Below are 25,991 nucleotides of genomic sequence, written 5' to 3'. Positions count from 1 at the left end.
AATATATTTACTCATTCATAAATCTGTGGCATTATGGAGAAGGAATGAAAAAAAAAACATTTGTAGAAGTTGAAAGGTAAATGAAGGAGCAGAGAAGGGCAGAGAAAGAGGGAACTGTCTCTTGTCTTCCCCAATGCAGCGTATGGCAAGCAGCTCTGCTTTTAACACCTTTCTTTAGTTTCAGTGAGAGAAAATGCCTCATACCTTTGGCATCAATAAAGACCTCAAACCCAGAGTGCGTTGAACATTGGCTAGTATAATGAAGAGGATATTCAGGGGAGTTTCCATGTTTACAGTAGGTGTAGGAGATACATTTCTACCCACTGTTTCTCTTACCTCTGACCTGTTCAGGTTATCTCCTCAGTAACTCGGCTAGAACCTATGCCATCATCAAGTAGCTTGACCCACACATTTGATAAAAGCAGCACAATCTTTAGCACTGCAAACATCCTCGGAATAACATGGTTCAGTGCGGAACAAATACTACTCCAGCTTAAATAGTGGTTTATTTTAAATAAACAGTTTTTGACATTGTTCCGCAACCTAACCTAGGTACTTTCTGGTTGGTGGAAAATGTGGTCCACCATCATTTGGTAGTTTATTTTATTTTGGTCACAGCTGGTCCCTATCATATTTCTTGAACATAAGAACTTGCCAAGAAGATCAGTGTAACATTTTATATTTGTTTTCATTGAACAACAGACAGAGTCTAAAATCCTATAAACTTTCAACTACGTCCCAGAAGAGTTCAGGAAGTTTACGGAACTCTGCCCAGACTTAACATTCTACCGAAGCACATCGTGTACTTCACATCTGTTTCTGTGTAGTTTACCGTGGCTAGAGCCAATGACTCCATCCACTTGTTTATTGTTAGTGTGCGCATTGGCTTGTGGCTTGGACTGCCATTCTGGTTTGGTACCCATGTCTTGTAGCGCCCAGTTCTTTACAAAGCTTGAAAGAATCAATTTTTAAGAGAATCCTTTGTGGCCTTCTCTCCATCGGAGAGACCAGTCGCAGATTGGGAGATCGCTTCGCTGAGCACCTCCTCTCCGACCGCCACCACAGCCACCTCCCAGGAGCCAACCATTTCAATTCCGAGTCACACTCCCAGACTCGCATGTCCCTCCATGGCCTTTTCCATTATCCTGACGTGATCACCCGCAGTTTGGAGGAACGACACCTGCTTCTCCGTCTGGGCATTCTCCAGCCAGATGGCATTAACATCGACTTCTCTGCTTTCTGCTAAACCTGCTCGCCTTTTCTGTCTACTCAGAGTTAAACACACTATTGCAGCATCAGCAGGTTGCACTCTGACTTCAAAATCCATTCCACTGAAGGCGGCGGAACAAGTGGCAGAGCCAGAGCTTGCCACACTAATACCTCCATATTGTCTGCTGGTGGTAGGGATATATTTTCAGAAATTCCCTCCCAACCATTCATGCCTGCTGAAGAGTTTAGGCTCGGAACATCGACCATTCTTCTTCGGCCACTGGTGCCACTTGATCCACTGAGTTCACCAACAGAATCTGCTTGGCTTCCCATTCCAGAATCTGCAGTCACTCATGTGCTTCTGGAAAAGCTTCAGGGCCAATTTCTTGTCGGGCAGTGCTCACTCTCAGTCACCCTCCAATCCTTCTGCTCACCAAAAATCACAAGAAAATACTAGTACGAGGAAGCCACTCAACCCCTCGAGCCCCTCCCACCATTCAATAGGGTCATGAGTGATCTACCATAGGCCTCGCTCCTCTTTGAGGACAATTTCCCCATAGCCTTGTATTCCCTGATCTTTTCAATAATGTATCTAAATCGCCCTTAAATATCTCTCATCCCCACGCCACTCCAGTGTACAGAATCCCAGAGATTCACTCCCTCTGTGACAAGAAATTGTGATGTACCTTAAACGACCTTATCTTGTAGTTGTGTCCTGAAAGTAAATCATGAAAATCTGTAGACATCGTGGTTGAAGTAAAAACACGAAATGCTGGAGAAGCTCAGCAGGTTACGCAGGGTCTTTTATGTAGCAAAGCTTAAAAATACATAACCGATCTTTTGGGCTTGAGCCCTTCATCAAGGTATGGAAGAAAGGGTTGGGGGGGGGGGGGGTGCCAAAAACAGGAGATGGGAAAACTAGAAAGACAGGAAAGGGGGAGGGGACAGAAAAGACGAGCAGGTTTAGCAGAAAACAGAGAAGTCGATGTTAATGCCATCTGGCTGGAGAGTGCCCAGTCGGAGAAGCAGGTGTTGTTCCTCCAAACTGCGGGTGATCACGTCAGGATAGTGCAAAAGGCCATGGACGGACATGCGAGTCTGGGAGTGTGTCTCGGAATTGAAATGTGTGCTTCTTGTGCTCCTGCAGAGCATGGCCTCTGTTCAATCCCTTTTATTGACTTTGAACCAAGCTGAACAGATTGGAGTAAGTGTGGATGCAATGCTGAAACCTGCTACAGCAACCAGTTCTCAGTGTGTCATTAATTATCATGAGAGCTGAATAACCTACACGAGGAGTTTTATAGACTGGTCAATACGGCTGAATATACAAGAATATGAATAGGTATTATAAAATGGGGAAAAAGGTTACCTCTATAGTAAGATATTACACAACTGGAATAGGAAACTTCTGCTTGCAGATATTAAAGGTAAAATTTATGTGCAGTTTAGGTATCCCATCAGAGAAAGAGCAAAGTTGCTAGAAGGAATGAATAGTATTGAAAGCTCCACGTCTTTCTGCTTTTTGCGGGGATCATTTTCTCTGAGATTCCATTGTCTGCTTTTCCCTCTTCCTGCCTTTCCAACCGCTCAGGCACTTCCTACTGTAACTTGTCCCTCACCTCCATTCAGTGCCACAAACAGACCTCCCAGGTGATACAGAGATTTACGGGCACATTGTCCACTCTAATCTTCTGTATTCAGTATGGCTTCATTTATATCAGTGAGACCAAATGCAGATTGGGTGACCTCTTTGCCAACCATCAACCCTCTGAGGGACTAAGCTTGAACTTCCTTTAGTCAACAGTTTCAACTTCCCCAACCAATCCTATAGTGACATGTCTGTCCTTAGTTAGGGTAAGGCCAAACATAAACTTGAGGAACAACACCTCATATTCCTCCTGGACATCCTTAAACCTAATGGCATGATATTGTTCCAATTTTGGATAACTCCCACCCCTACCTGGTTCCACTGTTTCCATCTTTTCTTTACCCATGGGTGCTATCTGACCTGTTGAGTTCCTTCAGCAATAATTTGTGTGCTCAAGATTCCAGTATCTGCAGTTTTGGTGTTTGCCTTCAGTAAGAAGGCTTGCATTTTAATGTAGAAGTCTCCAGCTGAGCTCCAGAGGCATTGGTACTTGCTTTTCCAAACTTGGATTAAATATATACAAGTCATGAAATGGCAGCCAACTTGCAATCAATTCAACCATCAGATATCCTTTTTCAAAAAGATGAAACTAACTTGTGACCATTAATTGTTTTTCTTATTAACTCTGATTTCCTGCTATTGGTATGGCAAACAGAAGTAGCAATTGCCATCATTCTGTGTACCTGCATATACTAAAAATTTAACGACAGGACACACCTTCATCTTTATCTTTAAATGAGAAACCTATACTTTCCAAGGACTTGTTACTAATAGCAAACTTTTATGACTCCAGTTTTGCATGACCATTAAATTCTTCTTATGCTGGGACATCCAAAGTAATTTTTTCCATTTTATATAATACATTGCATATTTTTCTATACAGGCACATCCTGACTTGTGACTTACATCCATCTGCACATATGACTGAATTTTTAAAAAAATATATATAAGAAAATATATAAAATTTACTTGGTTTATGTTGTATTTGACAATCTATAACCGGGATACAGGGCATGTAAGAGCCAAAATGCACAAACTTACTTTGTTAGTCGCTGTCCTGGGGTCCATAGGCTGGGTGCGGCCATCTTGATTCCTGTGCACTTGCGCGAGTCTTCGATTGGCGCATGCGTGGTGGGTTCATATATTGGAGTTCGATTGACGAATGCGCAAAATGCAAATTCAATATCGTCAGGGGGCTTAACTCTCCTACATGCGCCAACTGAACTCCAATACGTGAATCCACCACGCAAGTGCCAACCGAACACTTGCCCATATGCGTAGGAATCAAGGTGACCACGCCCAGCCTATGGAGCCTGGGACGCTGACTAATAAGGTAAGTACGCACAGGTTGACTCTTACATGCCATGTATCCCTGTTATAGTTTGTCAAATGCAACACTTGATTAAAAAGTTTAAGACTTTGGTACTCCACGGGTGAGGGCAAAATTCCGACTTGTGTCCATTTTGAGATATGACTGATCCTTCAGTCCAAATTATGTTGTAAGTCAGGGAATGCCTGTAGTCAATTTTTAAATTTGAAAATTACACCAAACTTGATGGCCCAGTGAACAGTGAGGCATCTCATCACTGACTTCAAGGAGAAATATACACTATCACTGGAATAAATAGAATCAAGTTCATGAGCAAGGAAGAAATAATTAATGTACATCAGGTTAATCCTATTTATTAATGTGGACATTTACAATATAAATACTCATCATATTCACATTGCATCTCTGATATGTTTTCCCATTTGAAATAAGTAGCATCCAGCACATTATAATATTGCACAGAATACTACCAATATGCAAAACATTCATCTGCCAGGAGTCATGCATTTCAAGAGATTGGATCATTTATTAAGAATTCAGGCAGTGTGTTGTCAAACATAGGTTGTGGTTTTTTTTCATTGAAGTTGGCATTGTCTCCCAATACTATATTCAGCTCATTTTCCATTGCAGTCTATATTACCCAGACAATAACTCAGATTAGATGTGGAGCTCGAACCCAAGAGTCAGTCTTTTTCAATCTGTGCTTCACTTCTGTGTGTACAACAGGTCCTGCCTGTTTGAAGTCACCTTATAAGTATCTCCTGAGGATCACTTAGAAGACAAGGAAAGATCAGGGTCAATTTGTCTTCAATGTCTTGGTGATCAAATGACAGAGATAAGAGTAATTGGTGAATTGTTGCAATCAATCAATTGATCCTCAACATCTCTAGATATGAGCTGATGGGATATTATGCATTGTTGGATTGTAGAATGTAGCACTATCAACATCACCTTGATTCACTATTTTTGTTTGTTGATTTATTGCAGGGATACTCTGACGTTAAATACAGGGAGCGAAGGAAGCAGATTGCAGAAATTGCTTTAAACTACAAGTAGTAAGTAGCATGCACATTCCAAGTATCTCTAATTCCACTTTTGATGTTGCTATCTCTTTCACTGCCTTGTCTTACTTATTAGAGTGATGTAAAACCAAGAATATTAATTGCTCCTTGTTTCTGCAGTGGTGATCCAATTCCCAGAGTAGAATACACCGCAGAGGAAATTGCAACTTGGTCAGTCTACTGTATATTCTACTAAGAATCCTCTGGGGTAAAATTGTTCCGATCAATTCAATATATGATATGATTATGATGTGTGATAGTCTTTAGAAATAAAGCCCAGATGTCCAAATTAAACATTGAAATCCACTATCTTAACTTTCCTTTTAGTTATTCATCATTTTAACTGTAACAACTGTCTCCCTGTTCTACCTATATTATTGCATATTGATATCTTAATTATCTCCAGAAACAACATTGTTCACATTCTACTGAGGTTAGATCATGTGTAAGAGCAGTAAGGATTTTTAGCATGAAGGATTTTCAGAATGTTTTCTGATTGGAGATCTGTGACCAGTGGTGTGTGGCAGGGATCAATAGTTTGTTCAGCATATTCATGATTTGGATGAAAGTGTGGTCAATGTGGTGGCAAGGTTTGTGGATGACATCAAAATTGGTAGTACAGTGGACAGTGAAGGTGGTTATCTAATGTTGCAGCAGGTTCGAGATCATCTGGGGAAGTGGACAAGGGAATGGCATATGGAATTTAATGTGGAGAAGTGTGAGGTGAATTATTTCAGGAAGTCAAACCAGGGCTGGACTTGTATAGTAAATGGCAAGACCCTGGGAGAGTCTTGTAGGACAGAGGCACCTTGGATTAAAGATGCATCGTTCCCTGAAAGTGACGACACAGCTTGATAAGATGGTGAGGAAGTCCTTCAGTGTATCAAGTCCTTCATCAATTGTGAGAATGAGTCCAGAACTTTTGGGGGGGGGGGGTTCATGTTATAACTGTACAGATTAGTGGTGAAACCATAAGAATAGTTTTGTGTGCAATTTTGGTCACTAAGCTATAGGAAGGATGTAATTAAGCTGGAAAGAGTGCAGAAAACCTCAACAGGAATATTTCTGGGTCCAAAGGTCTTGAGTTATATGGAGTGATGAGGTAGGCTGGGACATTTTCCCTGGAATCTGTGGCTGATGGGTGACCTGAAGAAATCTATATAAAATCATAAAGGCATGGATAAGGTGGATCACTGCACACTTTTTCACAGGGTAGGGAAATCTAAAACTATATAAGGTGAGCAGGAAAAGATTTAAAAAAGATCTGAGGGTTGTAGGTATGTGGAATAAACAACCAGAGGATGTAGTAGAGGTGGCACAATTTCAATGGTCAAATGACATTTGGACAGGTTCATGATTAGGAAAGACTTAATACAGATATGGGCCCAATTCAGACAAATATAGTTAACTCAGGTTAACAACTTCGTCATCATGGATGAGTTGAGCAAAGGGTCCATGCTATATGACAACTGTATGCTCATTGCTTTGACACATCTTTGCATAAGGGTGTTTTGTGCATCAACTGGTGGGCATGAGGAATGAGGTGGTTTGCGAAGTCAAGTGAGCATGGCAGGTGAAATGACAACTGGGTCAGGTGGTAGTCAGGCAACTCTTACATGGATCCCTACACCAACTGAATATGGTGCTTTCCACCTCCTATTGTGAGGTTTTGCACTTCCTCTTCAAACTATTGTTGGGATCTCTCAGCTAGGTTTCCAACATAATATGGAGCAATTAGCTACTTGTGGGAGAGGGGATACATCAGGCTCATTTACAATGGAGAATGGGACCATTTGCTCAACCTCCTTACACAATCTAGTGCAACACAAATACAACTCTGTCGTCCTTGCATGTGACTGTGTCTTGCAATATCAGTGTAGAGATCCTGGCTCTGAGCTGGAAGGCCACAATTTCAAGTCACGCTCCAGTAACCTGAATGTACATTTCCAGTTGTATCAATGAAATGATGGCATGTCAGCAGAGACATCTGTTGCATAGAGACACTGAAAAATTCCATTCAATAAGCAGAAGTACAATAGATTTTACCCAGTACTTATCCCTCAATCGGCATTAAAACATACTGCAATCACTGATTTCATTGTGGGATCCTGCTGTGTGCATTTCTCCACATCGTGGCAAGACCTCGTTGGATGCAAGCTTTACAGCTTTGTAATCACAAAGTCGGAATTACAGAGAGATGGCTGTGATGATAAGGCAGCATGGTTAAAACAATGAGATTACAGCACCAGCGACTCAGGTTTGAATCCGGTGCTGTCTTTAATGAGTTTGTATGTTCTCCCAGTTTCCCCAGGTGCTCTGGCTTCCTCCCATTCTCCAAAGCATACAGGGTTGTAGGTTAATTGGGTGTAATCGGGCAGCCCGCTCTCAATGGCCGGAATCAGCTTCTACCGTGTGGTAAATACATTTTTTTTTAAGTCACTGGAGGAAAGGAGCTCATAGTTTGTTAATGAGCTCTACAGATCTGGAAAGTTGGCCTAAGTTTGTCAATTTCAGTCAATACAGCAGTGAAAGTGCTACCACAGCATAAACATGGGGGAAAGGCCTTTATATTTTGTTTTACTGATGACTCTCATTAAGTCTCCTGCTATTACTGACATTATCTACAGTATATCTGCCAATTTTCAAAAGCCCAATGGAATTGAAGATCCCCATTTATCAGTTGCCACTGACCATCTGTGAAGAATGAATTTCTTGCCATAAGTAGCAGTGGTCGCAGAGAATAGTGCTCTGGTGTCACAGACCTCCATGTCAACTCTGCGCACACACCTGGGACAACACACTCCATTTATTGCTGCCTTTACTGCATCAGTAGTTTCCCAAGAGGAACCAGGAACAAAAAGTAGCCTGTCAGATAACTAGTATGGCAAAGGAATTTGGAACAGTTCAGTGCTTGCATGCACTGTTGACCTTTTTCTGTGTTGCTGTCCAACAGGAGAGAAGTGTACACAAACCTGAAAACTCTGTATCCAAAGCATGCTTGTTCAGAACATCTGGAAGCCTTCAGGCTCCTGGAGAGGCAATGCTGTTATACGGAGGACAATATCCCTCAACTTGAGGACGTCTCCTGCTTCTTGAAAGGTTAGGACTGGGTTTAAATGTTAGTGGTTAGTCAAAAAGATGCAACATTTGAAGGATGTTGTTCAATCAACCACCACCTTTATTCACATGACAAATTTATTGAGGGAAGGGGCCGCAAGCCAATTTGTAGAATTGTCAAAGACTGACAAAGGAGAGCCAAGGAGTTGAGGCCCTTGTTCCAAAGGGAGATGTTTTCATCCAGGTCCTCAAGGACTTGGAGATGTGGAAATATTTGAAGAAAGGAATGCAGTTTAAGATCTGGACAGCAGAAAGCAAAGGGACAATGGGGGAAGAGAGCCTTAGAAGTATGATTCGTTAATGTTTCAACGAATTATGTTTACTGTTGGCCTCTATAGCGATTATCCCATCTTATGGTGTGAAAGAACATATTAATTCCATGTAGCAATAGCACTGATTTCAGTCTTAGTCAGATTGCACACGTATACGACTACCAGAGACTAGAAATGATAAACATTTAACGTGATGTGTGAAGTTGCCTTTCTTGCGTTATATTGCTCACCAAACTTCACAGCAGGTCACATGGAGGCCAGCCACACTGAACAGAATCACTGACACGTATTTCCAAGCTGTTAGAAGATAGAGATGAGGACTGTTGTATTTCTCACTAGTTAAAAGGAAAGTAACTAAACTTTCAAATGCAGGAACATGTAATGTGAATAATCTTGGGCAAAAAGATGCTGGAGCTGCTGACATCAATCCAGGCTGAGCAAGGGATAGATCTGCTGGGTTTCTCATTTTGTGTAAAGTTTCAGTTCTCTTCTGTAAGCCAGCAGGGTGTCAGAGTGACTGACTGGAAAATGTGCAATGCAGAGTTCCCAGTCTGCTCTTGGATACCTGGTATCAGTCCAAAACCAATATTGGGGCCAGGATCTCCTTATCACATGGGCAAGTGGCTCGCACAGAACGAGCAGCTTCTGGCAGCTCAGTGGAGAAAAGCTCATGGAGACTGGAGCACTGCAGATAAGCCTAAGGGGAGCAGTTAGAGGGATGCGATTTTGTCAGGCTGGGAACATTCAGGAAGATGGCAATGATGGTGATGGTGGTGGAGGGGGGGGGGGGGGGGATTAGCTGGGGAGCCCCAATTGTTTTGTGTTGGAGGGAAAATAGAGTCAATGGCCTGCATTGCTTGTGTTAGTGAGTAACTCACAGAGCAGATACTTCCTTTTGATGTCAGCCTGCATCAACATCTTCATTCTCCTCGGCCTCTGGTTTTCCCTAGTGATTCTGATGTTGTTAGTTCAGAACAAACGAATCTTGCTGTATAGAAAATTCAAACTAACAACTTTTATTATTGTATCATAATGACTTCCTGTCTTCCCTTTGGAATGTGTGGACGACCGGTGTCAATCCTCAATCCAGGTTCTGGGGTGAGATCTCAATCGGCCCTCTACTCTCCTTGAAAGAGTAAAGGGCTCACTATTCTCCTTCCGAATCCTTTACTTCGCACACAGGCTTGCAGGAAGTCCATAACCCCTGTAGAGGATCAAGGAGCTCCCCGAACATTCATGTAAGGGGTTGTATACCCCTACCACAATGTCACTTAACCAATCATAAAGCAGTCCATTTTTGTGTGACAAGCATTACCCTACGAGCATCGAGCTATATGCTGTTCATTCACAGATTGCGTCATTCCGCGGACCATTCTCGAAACTAGGATCCTCCTTCTCTCTGTCATCATGCTCACTGGTCATGTGGTCTAGGAAACCCCAGGCAAGTGGAAAAAACACATGCCATCATCCCATTGTTCAAATTGCATCAATCGTCAGACCCTTACTTCTACAAATGGTTGGTGCCCATTTGAGAATCATAAAAATGAATGCCTGCCAATGAATCTAATGTTACTCTGTAACAAGTTGCATCTATAAGCTTCTAAAAGGTTCATATAACTAAACAGAAAGCTACTACCACTTCTGTCACCTGTCATGACATGCGTGGTGTGTTTGTTTGTTCTAGAGCACTCGGGATTTCAGCTGTGGCCTGTGGCTGGGTTACTTTCTGCCCGAGACTTCTTGGCCAGCCTTGCCTTTCGAGTTTTCCAGTGTACGCAGTATGTCAGGCATGCCTCCTCACCAATGCACACTCCTGAGCCGTAAGTCGAAGCAATAAACCGAGCATGGGTACCATGTTCTGGGAATGGTTGAGTGAAAACTGGTAATAAGAAAGCAAGTACTGGAAAGAAACAAATTGTCTGTCAATACCTGCTGATTTAGTCTAATTGTTGTCTGCACCCTTTATGGGACATGACAGCATTTCTGTGGTCTTCCAGAATTTGATTTCTTTACTGTTGGTTCTGAATTTACGTGTCACTGTTGGGCAAGGTAATCTGATTGGATTCTTTTCATGCGCATTCTGGAGTAGTGAAGTCAATGTCATATTGAGGAAACTTGTAATACTTCAAAATGATAGCTCACATAATCCAACCAGAATTTCCAGGTTTCACAAAACACAAAGTAGATTCAGTGACACAACTAGCCTTCATGTCCATGGGTGGCATGGAGAACCATCCAGATGCTTCTCTCTGACCACGAAGCAGTGAATGAAGGAGGTTTGGAGAAAGGGGAGAATGGGCCTCAACTACGAGGTCTCCCCTGGCAGACACGGGGTGATTTTGGCTTTGAGTTTGTAACGTAAGCCATTATCAAAGTATCAATGGAAACAGACTCCAAGCAGAATTATTATTGTCACGTGTACTAAGTGGAAAAACTTTTATATGTGCTATCCAAGCAAGTCAACCTATTCTTAAGTAGGACCTGGTATAAAATAAAAGCACAGCCTATAGTGTTACAGTGTGATAGAGAAAAGAGTGGTTAAAATAATATGCAATCCAGCTTTAAGTAGTTTGTGAGAATGAGAGATCATTGTGTATTTATTGGCAATACAATCAACAGTGGGGAAGAAACTGTCCTTGAATCTGTTGTATGGGTCTTCAAACTTTTGGGGTTTTTTTCTTGACAGTAGAAGAGAGAGTCTGACCAAGCTGGGGGGAGAATAATCTGACAGCATTGGGTGGGGGGGGGTGGTGTGAGGGTGTGGGAGTGGGGAAGGGGAGTCTGCTGGGGATGGAAAGGAGTCTGATTGCTGGGGGGCTGGAAGGGAGTCTGACTGCTGGGGGGCAGTGGTGGAGAAGGGGGAGTCTGACCATAAAGGGTGGGGCGGGAGTGGAGTTTGACTGGGGGGGGAAGAGAGTCTGACTGAGGGAGGGAAGGGGGTAGAGAATCTGACCAAGGTTGAGGGGGGAGTGGAGAGAGTCTGACCGAGAGAGACAAGGGAGATGCAATGGAGGGGGAGGGGGGGGAGAGAGACTCTGAAGGAGGGGTTGAAGGGAGGGGAGAGTCTGATTGAAAGTATGGGGTGGGAGGTGGACAAGGAGAGAGAGTCTGACACGGGGATGGGTCTTTTGGTTACTTTTCTGAGGGAGTGGGAAGTATTTCACAGAAGAGCAGGACAGTCTTGCACTGTCACCTGTATTATGCCCTTTCTTGTTCATTTACAGCTACTAGTTGAATGAAATACCAGAGACAACTGCTTGGCCATATTGTGTCCAGCTTGTGAGTTTTCAGAAGCACTGGAGAGAAAAGTAGAAAGTTAGGGAAAATGTCACCTGCATTTATCCAGCATTACCCAGTTAATGAACTGCACCCTCACCCATGTATCCTCTATTTCCACCACATCTGCCATGGCTCCTTCACGACACCTCTCCCACCCTAGAAATAATGGCAGGATTCTCCTTGTCCTCATCTACTACCCCCCCAGCCTTTGAATCCATATATTATTCTCTGCAATTTCTGTCACCTTCAATGAATCCCTCCACCAGATACTTTCAAAAACGTCCCAGGGTGTTGGTTAATGGGGTTTAAGTTGGCCAGCATAGACTCGTAGGGCTGAATTGGTCTGTTACAGTGTTCTATGTCTATTTTTTTTTAAATCTCCCCCTCCCCTCTCCACTTTCTGCAGGGACCACTGCCTTCATGATTCCCTCCTCCACTCATCCCTTCCCACCATCACCCCTTCAGCACCTACCCCTGTGACTGCAAGAAATGCTACTCTGGCCCTTACACCTCCTCCCTCACCACTTTTTGGGGCCCCAAACAGTCCTTCCAAGTGAAGCAACACCACCTGTTTATCTGTATGGGTTTATTACTGCATCCGCTGCTCTCGATGTGACCTCCTGTCCACCAGGGAGACTGGACGCTGTCTGGGAGATCGTTTCATTGAGCACCTTTACTCTGTCTGCCTGATTTTCAGCACTCCTCAAGAAGGTCTCAGGCCCAAAACGTCAATTAGCTTTTGCTTCCTGCTGATTTTTTCGAGCACTTTTGTGATCTTCATTTGGTTGATGGTCAGTGCTATCTTAGCCCATCAGTTAAGATTTGATAGACACAGAAGAAAGAATGGAGGCTACTTGATGTCACCCTGGACAAGGAGAAAGATAGCTGATCACTTCTTCCATGCCAACTTGACAACAAGCAGAAGAAAACCGAAGGAGCTTGCTTAGTTATTTACCCCTTGGGTTGAAGTGTTGGCTTCGATGAATACTGCAGAAATTGATCAGGACACATCACTAAATTAGGTAGATGATAGGGTATTGAGTGGATACTGTCAAAGAATGAAAATTCATGAGGTGTTTTGAATTTCTTAGATTTGTCATGTTTGTCTCTGAAGGTCAGGGAGTGAAAAGGCCTAAAGGCAGATGGAAAATCCAAGGCTGAACCATGGACATTGTGACTTGAAGCAGCCATTTGATGACATTATTCCTGCCCATAGTGACAAGTGACTTTGGCATTCATAACATTGCCTATTTGTTGTACCAGGGGTTAGTTCAGGTACCCTGTTGGTCTGATTATTTATTAATTTCACTTTTTTTCTGGGCTTACTCATATTTTATTTCTTTCTGTTTATTTCATCATTGTTTCTTCATTAACTATGAAAAGAACAGGATCATCTGATGAGGAGCCCATCAGGAATATCTTGATAGCAAATCGAGAAACAAAATTAACTTGATAATATCTTGAAGCGAAGGTCACAATTGTCCATCTGGGAATAAGTACATTATCCCCTGAATTTTTTTTTCCAATCTTGTGAGCAGCTAATCTTTTCTCAGGAATTGAGTTTTCTGACATTGTATTTGGCAAGATAAGCGAATAACTCTGTGAGACCCCACAGTGAGGTAGCCTTGTTTGGTATCTGGAGAAGAAAGTATCTCTGTACATGATAGCAGAATTATATTGAAATCCAGGAACAATCTTTGTTGTTATAAGCTGACAGACTCTTTCAGCACCCTGAATTTATTTTGACAGTTGGTGTAAGATCTCAGCTCTGACTTCATTGGAACCCCTCTGATTAAGAGAATGGTGACCTAGTCTTGCTCCCCAGATCTAAGCTTGGAACTCAAAGTTGATACATAAATGTCGTGTTATGGCACTGTTGGAGGTGATGTCATTTTTGTGACATGCTGAAGAGGGTTCCTCCCTTCTCTCTTGCACAAACTTTGGAATCCCAACCCCGACCAATATTTATCCTTCACTCAACATCACAAAATATATGATCATATTGCTGTTTGTGGTAGCTTGTGTTTGAACAGGCAGTTTTATCTCCAATATTGCAGCATTTCCAAAAGGAAGTTGATTGGCAGTCAGGTGCTTTGGAAGACCTAGAAGGTATGTAAAATGTACTGTGTTGTTGCTGCCAGTTCTTGATACAAAGGGTACATGTAAATGTTCAACTGAACACTAGATGGCCCCAGATAATTTGCCGAAGTTTTCTTTCCCTTAATAGAATTTTCTTTTTCTCTCTAAAGTATCTTACAATTCCCATACAAAAGCAAATATTTATTTGGTTATTGCATGAATGAAATAATTTATGATGCTTATAATAGAAAAAGATTGATGCAGAAATGTGGCATTGAGAGAAATATGGCAGCAATTGCAGTTTCTTGGCATTATCTCCACTCCTGTCCCAAAGGTTGTGGGTTAAATTTCCATAGAATCTGAATCAGGTTTATTGTCATGTGTTCCAGCAGCAGTATTTTGTGCATTACAGGTGCAAAATTGCTGTAAGTTATGGATCCATAAATACAATATTTAGAAATAAGTAAATGGTGCAAAAGAAGTACTGGTCTGTAGCCCACCCAAGTGCTGATTCCAGATGTGAGTGTCTTGAAGTTGTCCCTGTCATTTATTTGACTACACTGAAAATCTCAGATAGTTTTTTTTGCTTTATTTCACAGCCCCGTGGGAGCCAACTAGATTAAGACTACCTTTACGGATTGTGTACAGGTTGGACTCAATCACAAGGCCAATATTTAAGCCTTGAAATTCTGCGGTTGTTTCTTTACGTACATGGATGGGTTTGAAGCAGGCTGGTTGTTGCCCTCATGCTGATGTTACCAAATCCTCCACCAGCCTCCCCCTTCCACTTTAAAGTCTAATGATGGTTCTACCTCCGACTTCCCACCACCTTCCTCCCTACTGCCTGTTGCAACCTCCTCCATCGAACCTGATCTGAACACCAATCAAAAATGACACCCCCCCCCGCCCACTACTTATTTTGTGATTAAACCCCAGTTCCTGAGCTCCTGTCTCATAGTTGAGGCCCTGAGTTCATCCCCTCTTCAGGGCCGGATTAACGTAATAGCAAAAGTAGCATATGCTACGGGTCCCGGATTTTCATGTACTATAAATTATGAGAAACTTTTTTGTTTTCATCTTTGTGTACCACCTATGAGATACAACACTGATGGTCTGTGTTAATAACCCCGATTAAAGGTGATAATTGGTTAAAATCGCTAACCTTAATTTTAACCTTTAATCGGGATCTCAGCCTCTGCACAAATATGAAAACGAAAATATAAGTGGAAACCCACCTTAGAGGAACAAAAAATAATCCTCGGTCAGCTAGCTGCTTTTGATTGTTTACATGTCGGGGAAACTGCATTCTGCAGATAGTGATGGGAAATGCAGAGCGGTTCCAGCTGCTTGGGGGATTATGGGTGATGAAGACGGCCATTGGTCCTGCATTGAGTAAGCAGCCACCACCGCTGTAAGTTTTGTTTTGACAAAATGTGTAAATTGTAGCGTCTCACTGGAGGCTTAATCGAACTGGCTCGGGAGGTTCTGAGTGATGTCATGACATCACAATGCAAAGTCGTCATTTGCAACGTGCGGAGTTTTAAAAAGTGCGAGTGACTGTTTCAGTAAACAATTTTTACTGAACTTTGACTCGACTACGTCTGATCATTTTCTTGTTCTTCATTTCGCAGTTGCTGCAAAGTAAGTTTTAACAGTGGGGGCAATTTCAGTGTAAGTTTAAGTGCAAAATATGTAAGTTTTAATAGAGGGGGTGCAATTTCAGTGCTTGCCATAGGCGCTATGTTCCCTAAATGCGCCACTGATAATCACTGAATATAGAGTGAACTCAGAAAGCTAGCATCATTTTATTCAGAATAATTAAGACTATTTCAAACTTACCAAAATGGACCTGCGGGGTCAGCATCAGAAACTCTCAGGTGGAGGGGAGGGCTCAGTCACACTTACCCCTCATTGCCCATGCGCCAGCCAGCACCTCGAGTGCTGCTGTCACACTTACCCCTCACCACGAATGCGCCAGCTGTCACTATTTAGGGCCCCTTTAAAATAAATGCTGTAGGCAACACCTTAATCTGGCACTGCTCCTCTCACTTCCATCTGCCGAGCAGCACCCCCAACCTCTGACCAATGTCCTGAACCAATTGGTAGCTGTTTATCATCTTCTGCAACTATAACCTATGCTCACCATTCATCTACCTGTCACTGCCAGTGGAGTCTATCAGCCGAAAGGCTTTTGAGAAAGTGAAGTGTGTAAGCATTCTCCTGTTAAACATGCTGTCTTGGGGCTAGTACAAGACCACACTCTCAAATAAACTTTTGTTCATTATGAGATGCTTTTCCTGAGAAATCTAGGCCCATTCCTTCAGCTCCAGGGAGCTTAAGACCTCCCAAACCTCTGTCCACCTAATATCAAACCCTAGGGGTTGAGGGTTCTTTATTGTCTTCAATTCAGGGTAGCTGGAGAGAATTGTTACCTCGCCTCCTCCACAGAGCCCACTCTATTAGGAGAGGAAGCATTCACAAAGTCCCTGCTGGAAGTTAACAGGCCAGTGAAAAAACACAGAAATCCTAGGCTTACTTGGAATTCTGCAGTTCCCTGCGAGAAAACGAATCAATGAGATCAGAAACGTAGGAATTTATTTTCTGCACCTGCATCTGAAGGAAGGCCCCTTGTTTAAGGGTCTAAAGGACAAGTGAAAGCCACAGCACTGGAGAGGGTTTTGAAATGGAAATGAATTGTGGTAAGAAGACTCGTCATTTGCGGATATATTGGCCAAAAGGAAAATGTAAAAGACTTCTTTTGGATTTTCACAGAATATAGCTCTTGCTGAAAAGACCACACGAGGATATTAATTCTCTTTCTCTTCATATTTAGGGACTGTTGCCACGAGCTCCTGGGTCATGTGCCCATCCTGGCCGACAAGACATTTGCTCAATTCTCTCAGGTAGTTCCATCTCCCTTCATTATGAATATTTGCTCCACAGAAAACAAACATCTAGCTTGAAGATAATGCAAAGAAAGAACAGAAAGCTAAAAGAACCAGAATGAGATTTTCAAAGTAATCCAGAGATCTGATGGGGAAACAAAGAGGAAACTATTTCCACAGGCACGATATTCAGTAACTATAGGACACGAAGTTAAATTGCCAGGTTAAAGGGTGAATCGAGGTGATTTTCTTTTTTGTAACGCAGTGTTGTTGACGTTACCTGGCATGCATGATCTAAAACATTGGTGCAAGCAAGTTCAATAATAACAGAAGCAGGGAGATTGGGAAGAGGACAGCTAAATTAATCATTCTTTCAAACACAGTTAAAAAATGCCTTTGTGTTGCATTACTTTGTGATGACTGGCATGGATTTGTTTAAAGATAAATTGTGTGGCTGCAAGACGAGTCATCGATTGTTCACTTTACTTTTTCAATCTTTTTATTAATTATATTATAGGTAAACAATACATGAGGAGAATAGGAGTACAGAATATAAAAGGAAAAAATATCACTATATGATATCATATAACATAATTCATTACACCATAATTAACGAATATGTGCTCATCTCCTCAAACTGAAACCTTCAGCAAAAAAAAATTATGTAAAACCCCAGCTAATGTAAGAAAAAAAAGACTGGGCAGCCTATTCTGAGAATGTATTAATAAAAAATTAATTGTCTGGTCTTCACCAACAAAGAGAAAAGAAGTAAAATTAAATTCAGTCTGGAAGGGAAAATAATTACACTAAGTCATGTGGAAATAATTTATAAAAGGTCACCAAGTCTCTTCAAATTTAACAGAAGTATCAAATGTACAACTCCTAACTTTCTCTAAACTTAAACATGGCATAATTTGAGAGAACCATGGGGTCAAAGTAGGTGGATTAGAATCTTTCCACTTAAATAAAATACCTCTTCCAGCCAACAATGTAGAAAAGGCTGTAACCCGATATGTGGAAGTGGGAACTCGTCCCACTTCTGGAACTATAATTCCAAAAAGAACAGTTACTGGGTTAGGTTGCAAACTAATATCCAGTAAAGCTGACAAAGTCTTAAAAATATCCATCCAATACCGCTCCAAAATAGGACATGACTAAAACATACAAGGTAGGGAAGCCACTTCTGATTTACATCTATTGCAAATAGGTCTAACGTTAGAAAAAATACGAGCCAATTTGTCTTTTGACATATGAACCTGAATCACAGCACATGTTGAAGAGGTATTAACCAATCCAAAAATCTTCTCCCATAATTCCTCTGGAAGATGAAACTGAAGTTCCTCTTTCCAGGCCCTTTTAATTTTGTCATTAGAATTTGATTGCAATCTTAATAACTTATTATAAATATTATTGATCCTAGTGAACTGGATCTCTTATTGTTTCCAATTATAAAGAACCATAATGTACTTGAAACTGCAAAGTTTTTATTCTGTTCACTTAGCAAATGAATGGCATTATATTAGATACAGACTTAAAAATTGACATGGATACCATATTTTCCAGTTGTTGACATCAAATCAGTTCGTCTAGAAGATCATGGCATGAGAATTGAAGGAGCTATTTCAATGCATAAAGGAATATCATTTTATATATATGTAGTGATTAAAAATATTTATATAAAAAGTCTATAAAACAGAATGAAGTCCATGATGGTAGGGCAATGAGATTCATTCTGGATTTTGGTGGACTTCTAAGATTTTGACTTAAAGCCAATGGAGGTTTGGGGAAACTGTCTAAGTCAGGATGATATTTGATTCAGAAGAGACTGGTGGTCTTTCAGTGCACATGCTGCCTCTGAGACAATAGATTGAAAGGATGGCCAAATTATGGGCCCAAAATAGCACATGAACATTATAGAGGAAAAGCTTCAATTTGTGAATTGTGTCTGCTCTGCTAATTAAGGAGGATCATCAGTGATTATTGTCTGACCCTTTGTCACTGCAGAACATTGGCCTTGCCTCCCTGGGAGCCACAGAAGAGGAAATTGAAAAGCTTTCCACTGTGAGTGTCTACGTGTTCATGCCTACGTGCAAATCCTGCTACTTCTGAAACTTTTTTTTTGACTGAGAAATTTAGAGATTTCCAAAAATGACTTGAAAATCTGAAAAAGAGGAATTCCGGGGAATTATTCTTAGCATCTGTCTCTTGCAGCTGTATTGGTTTACTGTGGAGTTTGGATTGTGCAAGCAAAATGGAGAAGTTAGAGCATATGGAGCTGGCCTTCTCTCATCCTACGGTGAACTAATTGTAAGTGAAATTAGATGTATGTGATTTAAAATGTATTTACGGGTAGTTCTCGACTTCCAACCTACACAAGTTACGTCCACCCGCACATATGACCAATTTTTAAAAAAATCTTTATTATACCAGTTCATATTTTGCTTTAAAGGTACTATATACACTGGTCCCTGTTCCCCGACTTAAGACCAAACCCGAGTTACAACCAATCCTTTTGTCTCCATTACAGTCGTAAGTTGGGGACTACCAGAATTTAGTCCAGATTGCTCTATTCAACTTAAAATGATTTTTTTTCATTAAAGTGAATCTTCAGATTTTGGTTTCTTCCTTCTTTATCTTTTTCATTTCTAGAATTATTTTTATTTATATTGTAATATGGTTTATATAAATGATTGAACTGTGATGCTGCCACAGAACAATGACATTCATGACATGTACATGACAATAAATTCCGATTCTTATGCCCCAGCCATGCATTTGCAGGGACAGACGGAGTCCTTTGCTCCCTTCTCTCAGTGGCTGTCACAAGTACCAGTCTGGAAGGTGCTGCTTCTCGGCATTACGCATTCACCCTGGAAGAGATGTAGATGCAGGGAAGAAGGATGAGGGAGGGAGGATTTGTATATTAAATTCTATGCTTTCCGTCTATCACTGAGCACAGACCTTGTACCAGGTATTCTCGTAATCGGTAGCACCATCATCATCTTGACCATTAGGAATGTGAGGATTTATTTTTCACTGTATCTGGTTGTGTCTTAGGTTTCTGGATTACTCTCACAACCTGTGATGTGTGGAACAGTTCTACATGGGCTAGAGTGTGATGGAGTTCAGGAATAGTTGGTTAGATTCCTGATTGATGGGCATTTATGGGAATTTAGTATTGAACAATGTGTGAAGGTGTTAGTTTATCTGAAAGGATGTGGCCACACTTGTGAGCTCATGGAACTTCCAAGAGCTTCTGTCAATGCTCTCTCACTGTGCAGTTGGCTGCCATTGGAACATTTATTCACCTCTTTTGAAGCATCTTCTGCACAAATACCTCGAGTTCAATGACCAAAGTCATTGTCTGGAATCATCCACCTTGTTCTCTGAATCTCTGCAATAATATCCACTCTGCCCTACAGCTGAACTGAACTTCTCTCTTAGGAGAGTAAATGGGCTTCAAGCAGGATAAGGCAGCCACTCGAACAGTTGTTGAGGTCATGCCGATCCTTAAGTTAGTACTTGATCCACACTGAACTCACGAGTGAGCAGGTAGCACAAATTCCACCCTGTGGTAATGCTCAGTGAACTCCCAAGTGAGCAGACAGCACAAAGATTGTGCAGATTAATTGTCGTGCAAACCCGACTCCTGCTATAGAAGCTTTCCCATTTAGCTCTTAACAAGTCAACACCTTGCAAAAATACTTTCTAAAGTGTGCCAGCTTTGAGGAAGCTGGTGAGGAGGAAGAAACCATAGCTTTCCACGTTGCCTTGAAATTGCTGGAATCTTTTTAAAATGTCTTTCTGCTCCTCAATGGATGAAAGGAGAACTTGAAGCTGATGTGGAATCGTTGGGTTGAAGATTTCAGCCAGCTCTGATACTGAATGATCTTTCCACAGCATTCCCTGTCTGGTGAACCTGAGTTGCGGGAGTTCGACCCCAATGGAGCTGCGATCCAGCCCTACCAGGATCAGACATACCAGCCAGTATATTTTGTATCTGAAAGTTTTAGTGATGCTCTAGACAAACTGAGGTAAGAATAAGTTGTCAAATGCAACATAGTTACAGCCAAAATCTGGGCACTGTTGTCTCTCTGCCAACTCACAATCTGGTAGCAATTCAGAAGCACGACCCATAATCCAGATAATATAAGCATTAAGAGATCACTGTGTTAGTTTTAAAATACAATAAAACTCCTGGTATTGGGCACCTAGGGGGATTGGTAGATGCTGGGTAAATGTATTTCTGGTTCCTTGAGACTTTTTCAATCCCTAACTAATACACCTGCATCAAGAATAAACAGTTTAAAAGACAAAAATACTATACTATATTTGCATTGAACAAACTTCATTTCCTTGAATATATCAACCTTAAAGCATTTTACTCTATTTTTAGTCACATTCTTTGAAAATATTTAACTGTCGTTGCATCTGCAGGTTCCTCCCCTTCAGAGAGCCACCTAAAGATGAACAATAACATTATAGATAATTAAACCCCCCTCCCCAAAGTTTACAGATAAAGCTTTACTAATATAATTTACTAATTTCCAAGCAGGAATTAGGAGACCCCAACAATGGGCGGCATTAACCAGCTCTTCATCCTGGATGGCACCATTGCTGTTTCACATAACTTTATTCAGACAGCTGCTATGAGCAAAGCATGACCAAGGCACTCCGCCGGCTTAATATTTGCTCCCATCTTCACCAAAGGTTTATGTGTAACTTCAGAGAACAATTATCATTTTAAATGGATATTTTTTCTTATTATTTTATTCCTTTTTTTAATATTTATATTCCTCAAATATTTTTGCCAGTTGCTTGAGGCTGCCAATTGTTTGAATTCTGAATACCACAGCTTTTATTGTATCTGGAAACAAATTTACCCACCTTCGTAAACATCACAATACTAAAGACTAGGTGTCATGGTCTTATCAAGTGGGAATGATGAACACAACCTTCAAACAAAAAGCTGTGTTTGGTAAATTAAAGTGGTTATGAAATTTCAGAATACATTGGGGCACCAACGAAACTTGAAAAACTTGAAAATCTGACTGCTGCAGCAGTGAGGAAGGAAATCGGCCTTACCTTATGGTCTTCACTAAGTCATGGCTGAGAATCAAGAAGTTATTCAGTCGGATCTAATCTACCAATGATTCAAAATGGCTTCTCAGGGTACCAGAAATTACAGTTCAATCCCAGCCTTCATGAAATTAGATGCACATTATTTTTGCTGTGAGGCAATTATCATTCTCCAGGGCATCTCTCTGATGTTCTGATTCCATTATTCACCAGTGTGTTATAGGAGATTATTCCCTCCTGGGATTAAGAACTCATTAGAGACCAATGCTCATATTACTGCTCCTTGTTCCCATTAAATGAAAACGATGGATCTTGTTTGAACAGTAATCTTTTTATTCTTTTATAAAGTATAACTTCAATGTCAGCATTAATTTGCCATCCATATCTGTGGTTGTGGTAAGTCATCCTGTGGCAAAGCTGCCATCCTTCTGACACTGATACCAGCAGGAAGCATCAACCAAGTGACACGAAGGGACGGAGACATAGTTCTGTGTCCCACTGATGTGGAATTTCCAGCCATTGATATTTCCATGGCTCTGATTTCCTCCTCCCTTAGGAGGACAGGGACCACTGTTACGAGTGGTAGAGGATGTGAACTTTTGACTGGGGAACCAGCAAACTGCTTCCTCCCAGCTGATATTGAGCTATTTGTGTGATTGTGGGGTTTGATATCCAGGAAAGTGGAGAGTACTCCAACACAATCCAATCATGTGCTGTGAAGATGCCGGATGGATTGTAATAAGGAAGATATTATTGAATCATTAAAGAACACCCAGTCTCTGCTATGCTCTTGAAGTCACAGTATTAATACATTTGGACCAATTTAATTATGGGACAATGGTCATCTTGAGGATGCTGATGGTGGGAAATTCAGGACACAAAATGGCAAGATGCATAGATTCTGAACTGTGATATTCTCCAACTACCACAACCATCTTCTCCTGCCAAGTTTTATCTGCTGCAGCCAATGTATCTCTAGTTTTAAGAAAATTCACTACTCAGTGCCCAGCGTTGCTTGTGAGGCAAGAGCTGTCTTTATCCCCTGAGCTCTAATCCTTATCTCATTTGTTTTTTACATTCCCTTCCAAACTTGGATAAAAATGGTAGCAAGATATGGATCCAAGTGGCCTCAGTAGAACTCTGTTTTGCATCTGTAATCATTGATGGGGCAATAATTGGATTTGTAGAGTTTTTTGTAGTGAGACGTACCTGGGCATTTTTCCATGTTATCAGGGAAAGCATAATGGATTAGATTGGTACAGCAAGTCCCAAAGCCAGCAATGGTGCCTTGTTCCTTTTGGTGTTCACAATGGTTTTGCAATGTCACAAGAGGCTGAAGATCTTTTTTTCAGTGGTGAAGATTTAAGGAGGAGGTCAAATCAAATCATCTACTTTTTGCTTCTGGGTAAAGATCATCACTTTTTTTTTCTCACAGCTTAAAGGTGTTTATTATCCATCCCTAATTATGCTCTTATCTGAAGAGAAACTCCAAATATCATATATAATGTACATTGGGTAAGGATGAGAGATTTAGTTCCCTGAAGAACGAGATGGATTTAATGACAATCTTATCATTTTGTGTCTATTGTTACTGAAGATAATACATTTTATAAGATTTATTTGGCTGAATTTGGACTCCTAGCTACTCAAATAAAAACAGAAACACTCAGTAAATCGGGTAGTATCTGTGGAAAGAGAAACAGTTAAGACTTTGGGTTCAGGAACCTCATCAGAATCGGGAAAGAGAGAAAACAAGCAAGAATGTGGGGAAAACAAAAGAAATATTGATGATGGGTAAGACCAAAATTTCTTAATGTGCAGTTAAGAAGTTCTATCAATAAAATCTGCTATGTAACTGTAACATTTGGTGTCATTCTATCAGATACATTAGGCAAATAATTATTGTTTAATTGAAAGGGATTAAACATTTTTGATGGTTCATTTCGTGTGTGTGTGGAGTGAACTACAAGCATACTTGATAAATTATAGTTATTCAAACATGGTTTCCCACACATTTTACCCTGTGTCTGGTGCAGTTCAAATTTTATGCATGTTTTCTCTCTCACATCTGGAAAAAAAGTCATGGAATTTAGTGTTACTGACATACTGCTACTGTACTAGGAGTTAGTATGTTGAAACAAAGCATTTGTGCTGATCTTCATCTCTGATGGCTTTTGTGTTTCTAGGAAATATGCTGCGAGTATTAAACGGCCATTTTCAGTGAAATATGACCCATTTACCAGAACCATGGAAGTACTGGACAATCCTCAGAAAGTCAGGAAGTCATTGGACAGTCTGAAGGATGAACTGAAGATGTTGGCTGATGCATTAGATATATTGTCCTAATGTTCAATTCCATTATCATTATCAAAAAACACTCTATCATTATAGAGCTATGCTCTATTCTATACCACTATAAGTAAGCTTTACTTATAAGTCTGGACTTTTAACTTTCATTTTGGTGTATCTCTGTATGTTGTACTGATATATAGATAAAGCAAATAGGCAGGTTTGCTTCTCTGTCAATTTGGGTGGATTTATTTTCTTTTGTATTTTCAAAATGCAACACTCAAAAAGCTGTGAGTGAAGGTGATGGTATCCACCCCTCTTGAAGATGGTCGATGTTGAAATGACTACTGGATGTGGTTCTGTTCAGGGTCAAGGTGGTCAACTGCACACCGATGTCATTCAAGGTTTTATTATCTGGTTATATTTCCTGTGATTCCATTTAAAAATTGGGATCCACATTATGCTCCTAACTGCTCCAATGTAACCATCAGAGCTAATGGAAAAGATTGCTTTTGCTTTGGAGCTTGTGATGCCAGATTGTGCATGGTTGGGAGATTGGGTGAGGTGAAGGGAGAAAGAAACTGGAGCTGAAAATACTCCCAAGCATAAACATTAGGTATTGGGACAATGGCAAATTGTAGGAAAATATTAGACATATTGTTGGAGCACAATGGTTTGAAACCTTATGTGAATCATGGAAATTTACAGTTTAGTAGAGGTCATCTAGTCAGTTGAGTTTCCAAGAATTCTCTGAAAAAACACACACTCCAGTCAATTGCCTTAACCCTGCAAATTAGTCATCTTCAAATAATAGATCATTTGACTTTTCAAAGCTCTGTGGAATCGACTTGCATCTCTGTTAGCCTTGTTCAGAACTCAACAGCCCTCCTTGTGGAAAACTGCTCTGTACGCTTCTGGTGGCACTTGTTTTAAATCTCATCCAATTGTCTGAAGAAAGACTTCCTTTCCTTTATGAATTAACAAATTGCTCATCATTTTGAATACCTTCATCCTCTCTTTCATCCTCTTCTCAGGAAAATAATACTTCTTTCTCCAATCCTTCTGCAAGTGGATGCATTCTGCCTGATAGCACCTTGAAAGCTATAACATCCTTCTTGAAGTGCATTGGCCAGAGTTGTACATATTATTCCTGCAGAAACTTACCCAATGGTTTGTGAAGGTTTGCAAAAGAGAGACCACCCAGGCAGTCCAAGCTAATGTTTGTGTCTTCTTTAGCAGAATATCTCTGTTTTTATATTCATTTCCCTTATTTACAAAGCCAAATATTCAAACCCTTAATTGCCTTATCAAACTATGCTCCAGCATACTGATATTTATCACATATGCCCTGTGCTTGCATCTCCATGCCATAGATTCATTTAATTTGTACCAGCTCTCCATTCTGACTCTCCAAAAGTGCACATCTTAATGTGGCTGCATTAAGTTGTATTTTTCATAGGTTTCCTTCATTCACCTGTCTGGTTACGTTCATCTGAACGCCTGTCTTCTGCTTATGATCAGTTCTGCATCCACTGTAAACTTCAAACTGTATTCCCTGCACCCAGTTCATAACAAGAAATGTAAGAGGCTTAATATCAGACTGTGTCTGCAGGGAGCCCTACTTCATGCTTCTCTCCAGTCCAAATATTTAGTCACCAGTGCTCTCTGCTTCTCATCCCTGGACCAATTGCGTGCCAAAATTATGATGTCCCTTTAACATCTATTTTCTGAATGAGCATTCAC

General features: G+C 40.9%; 1 protein-coding gene across 2 annotated transcripts in view; it reads left to right on the top strand.

The window, feature by feature from the left end:
• Window positions 1-24,463, top strand: part of th (tyrosine hydroxylase) — a 49,555-nt gene extending 25,092 nt beyond the window's left edge. For both annotated transcript variants that reach the window (XM_069913562.1, XM_069913554.1), the window contains exons 5-13: window positions 5,175-5,242; window positions 5,369-5,419; window positions 8,202-8,347; window positions 10,322-10,457; window positions 16,829-16,898; window positions 18,885-18,941; window positions 19,092-19,187; window positions 20,781-20,914; window positions 24,146-24,463. In XM_069913562.1, coding sequence (XP_069769663.1) covers window positions 5,175-5,242; window positions 5,369-5,419; window positions 8,202-8,347; window positions 10,322-10,457; window positions 16,829-16,898; window positions 18,885-18,941; window positions 19,092-19,187; window positions 20,781-20,914; window positions 24,146-24,305 — 918 coding nt within the window. In that variant the 3' untranslated portion in view covers window positions 24,306-24,463. The remainder of the gene's footprint in view (window positions 1-5,174; window positions 5,243-5,368; window positions 5,420-8,201; window positions 8,348-10,321; window positions 10,458-16,828; window positions 16,899-18,884; window positions 18,942-19,091; window positions 19,188-20,780; window positions 20,915-24,145) is intronic.
• Window positions 24,464-25,991: the final 1,528 nt, after the last annotated feature.

Source organism: Narcine bancroftii, chromosome 1, assembly GCF_036971445.1.
Source record: "Narcine bancroftii isolate sNarBan1 chromosome 1, sNarBan1.hap1, whole genome shotgun sequence".
Lineage (NCBI taxonomy): Eukaryota > Metazoa > Chordata > Chondrichthyes > Torpediniformes > Narcinidae > Narcine > Narcine bancroftii.
The sequence above is the reverse complement of the archived record's forward strand: the minus strand, read 5'-3'. Positions and strand labels throughout refer to the sequence as shown.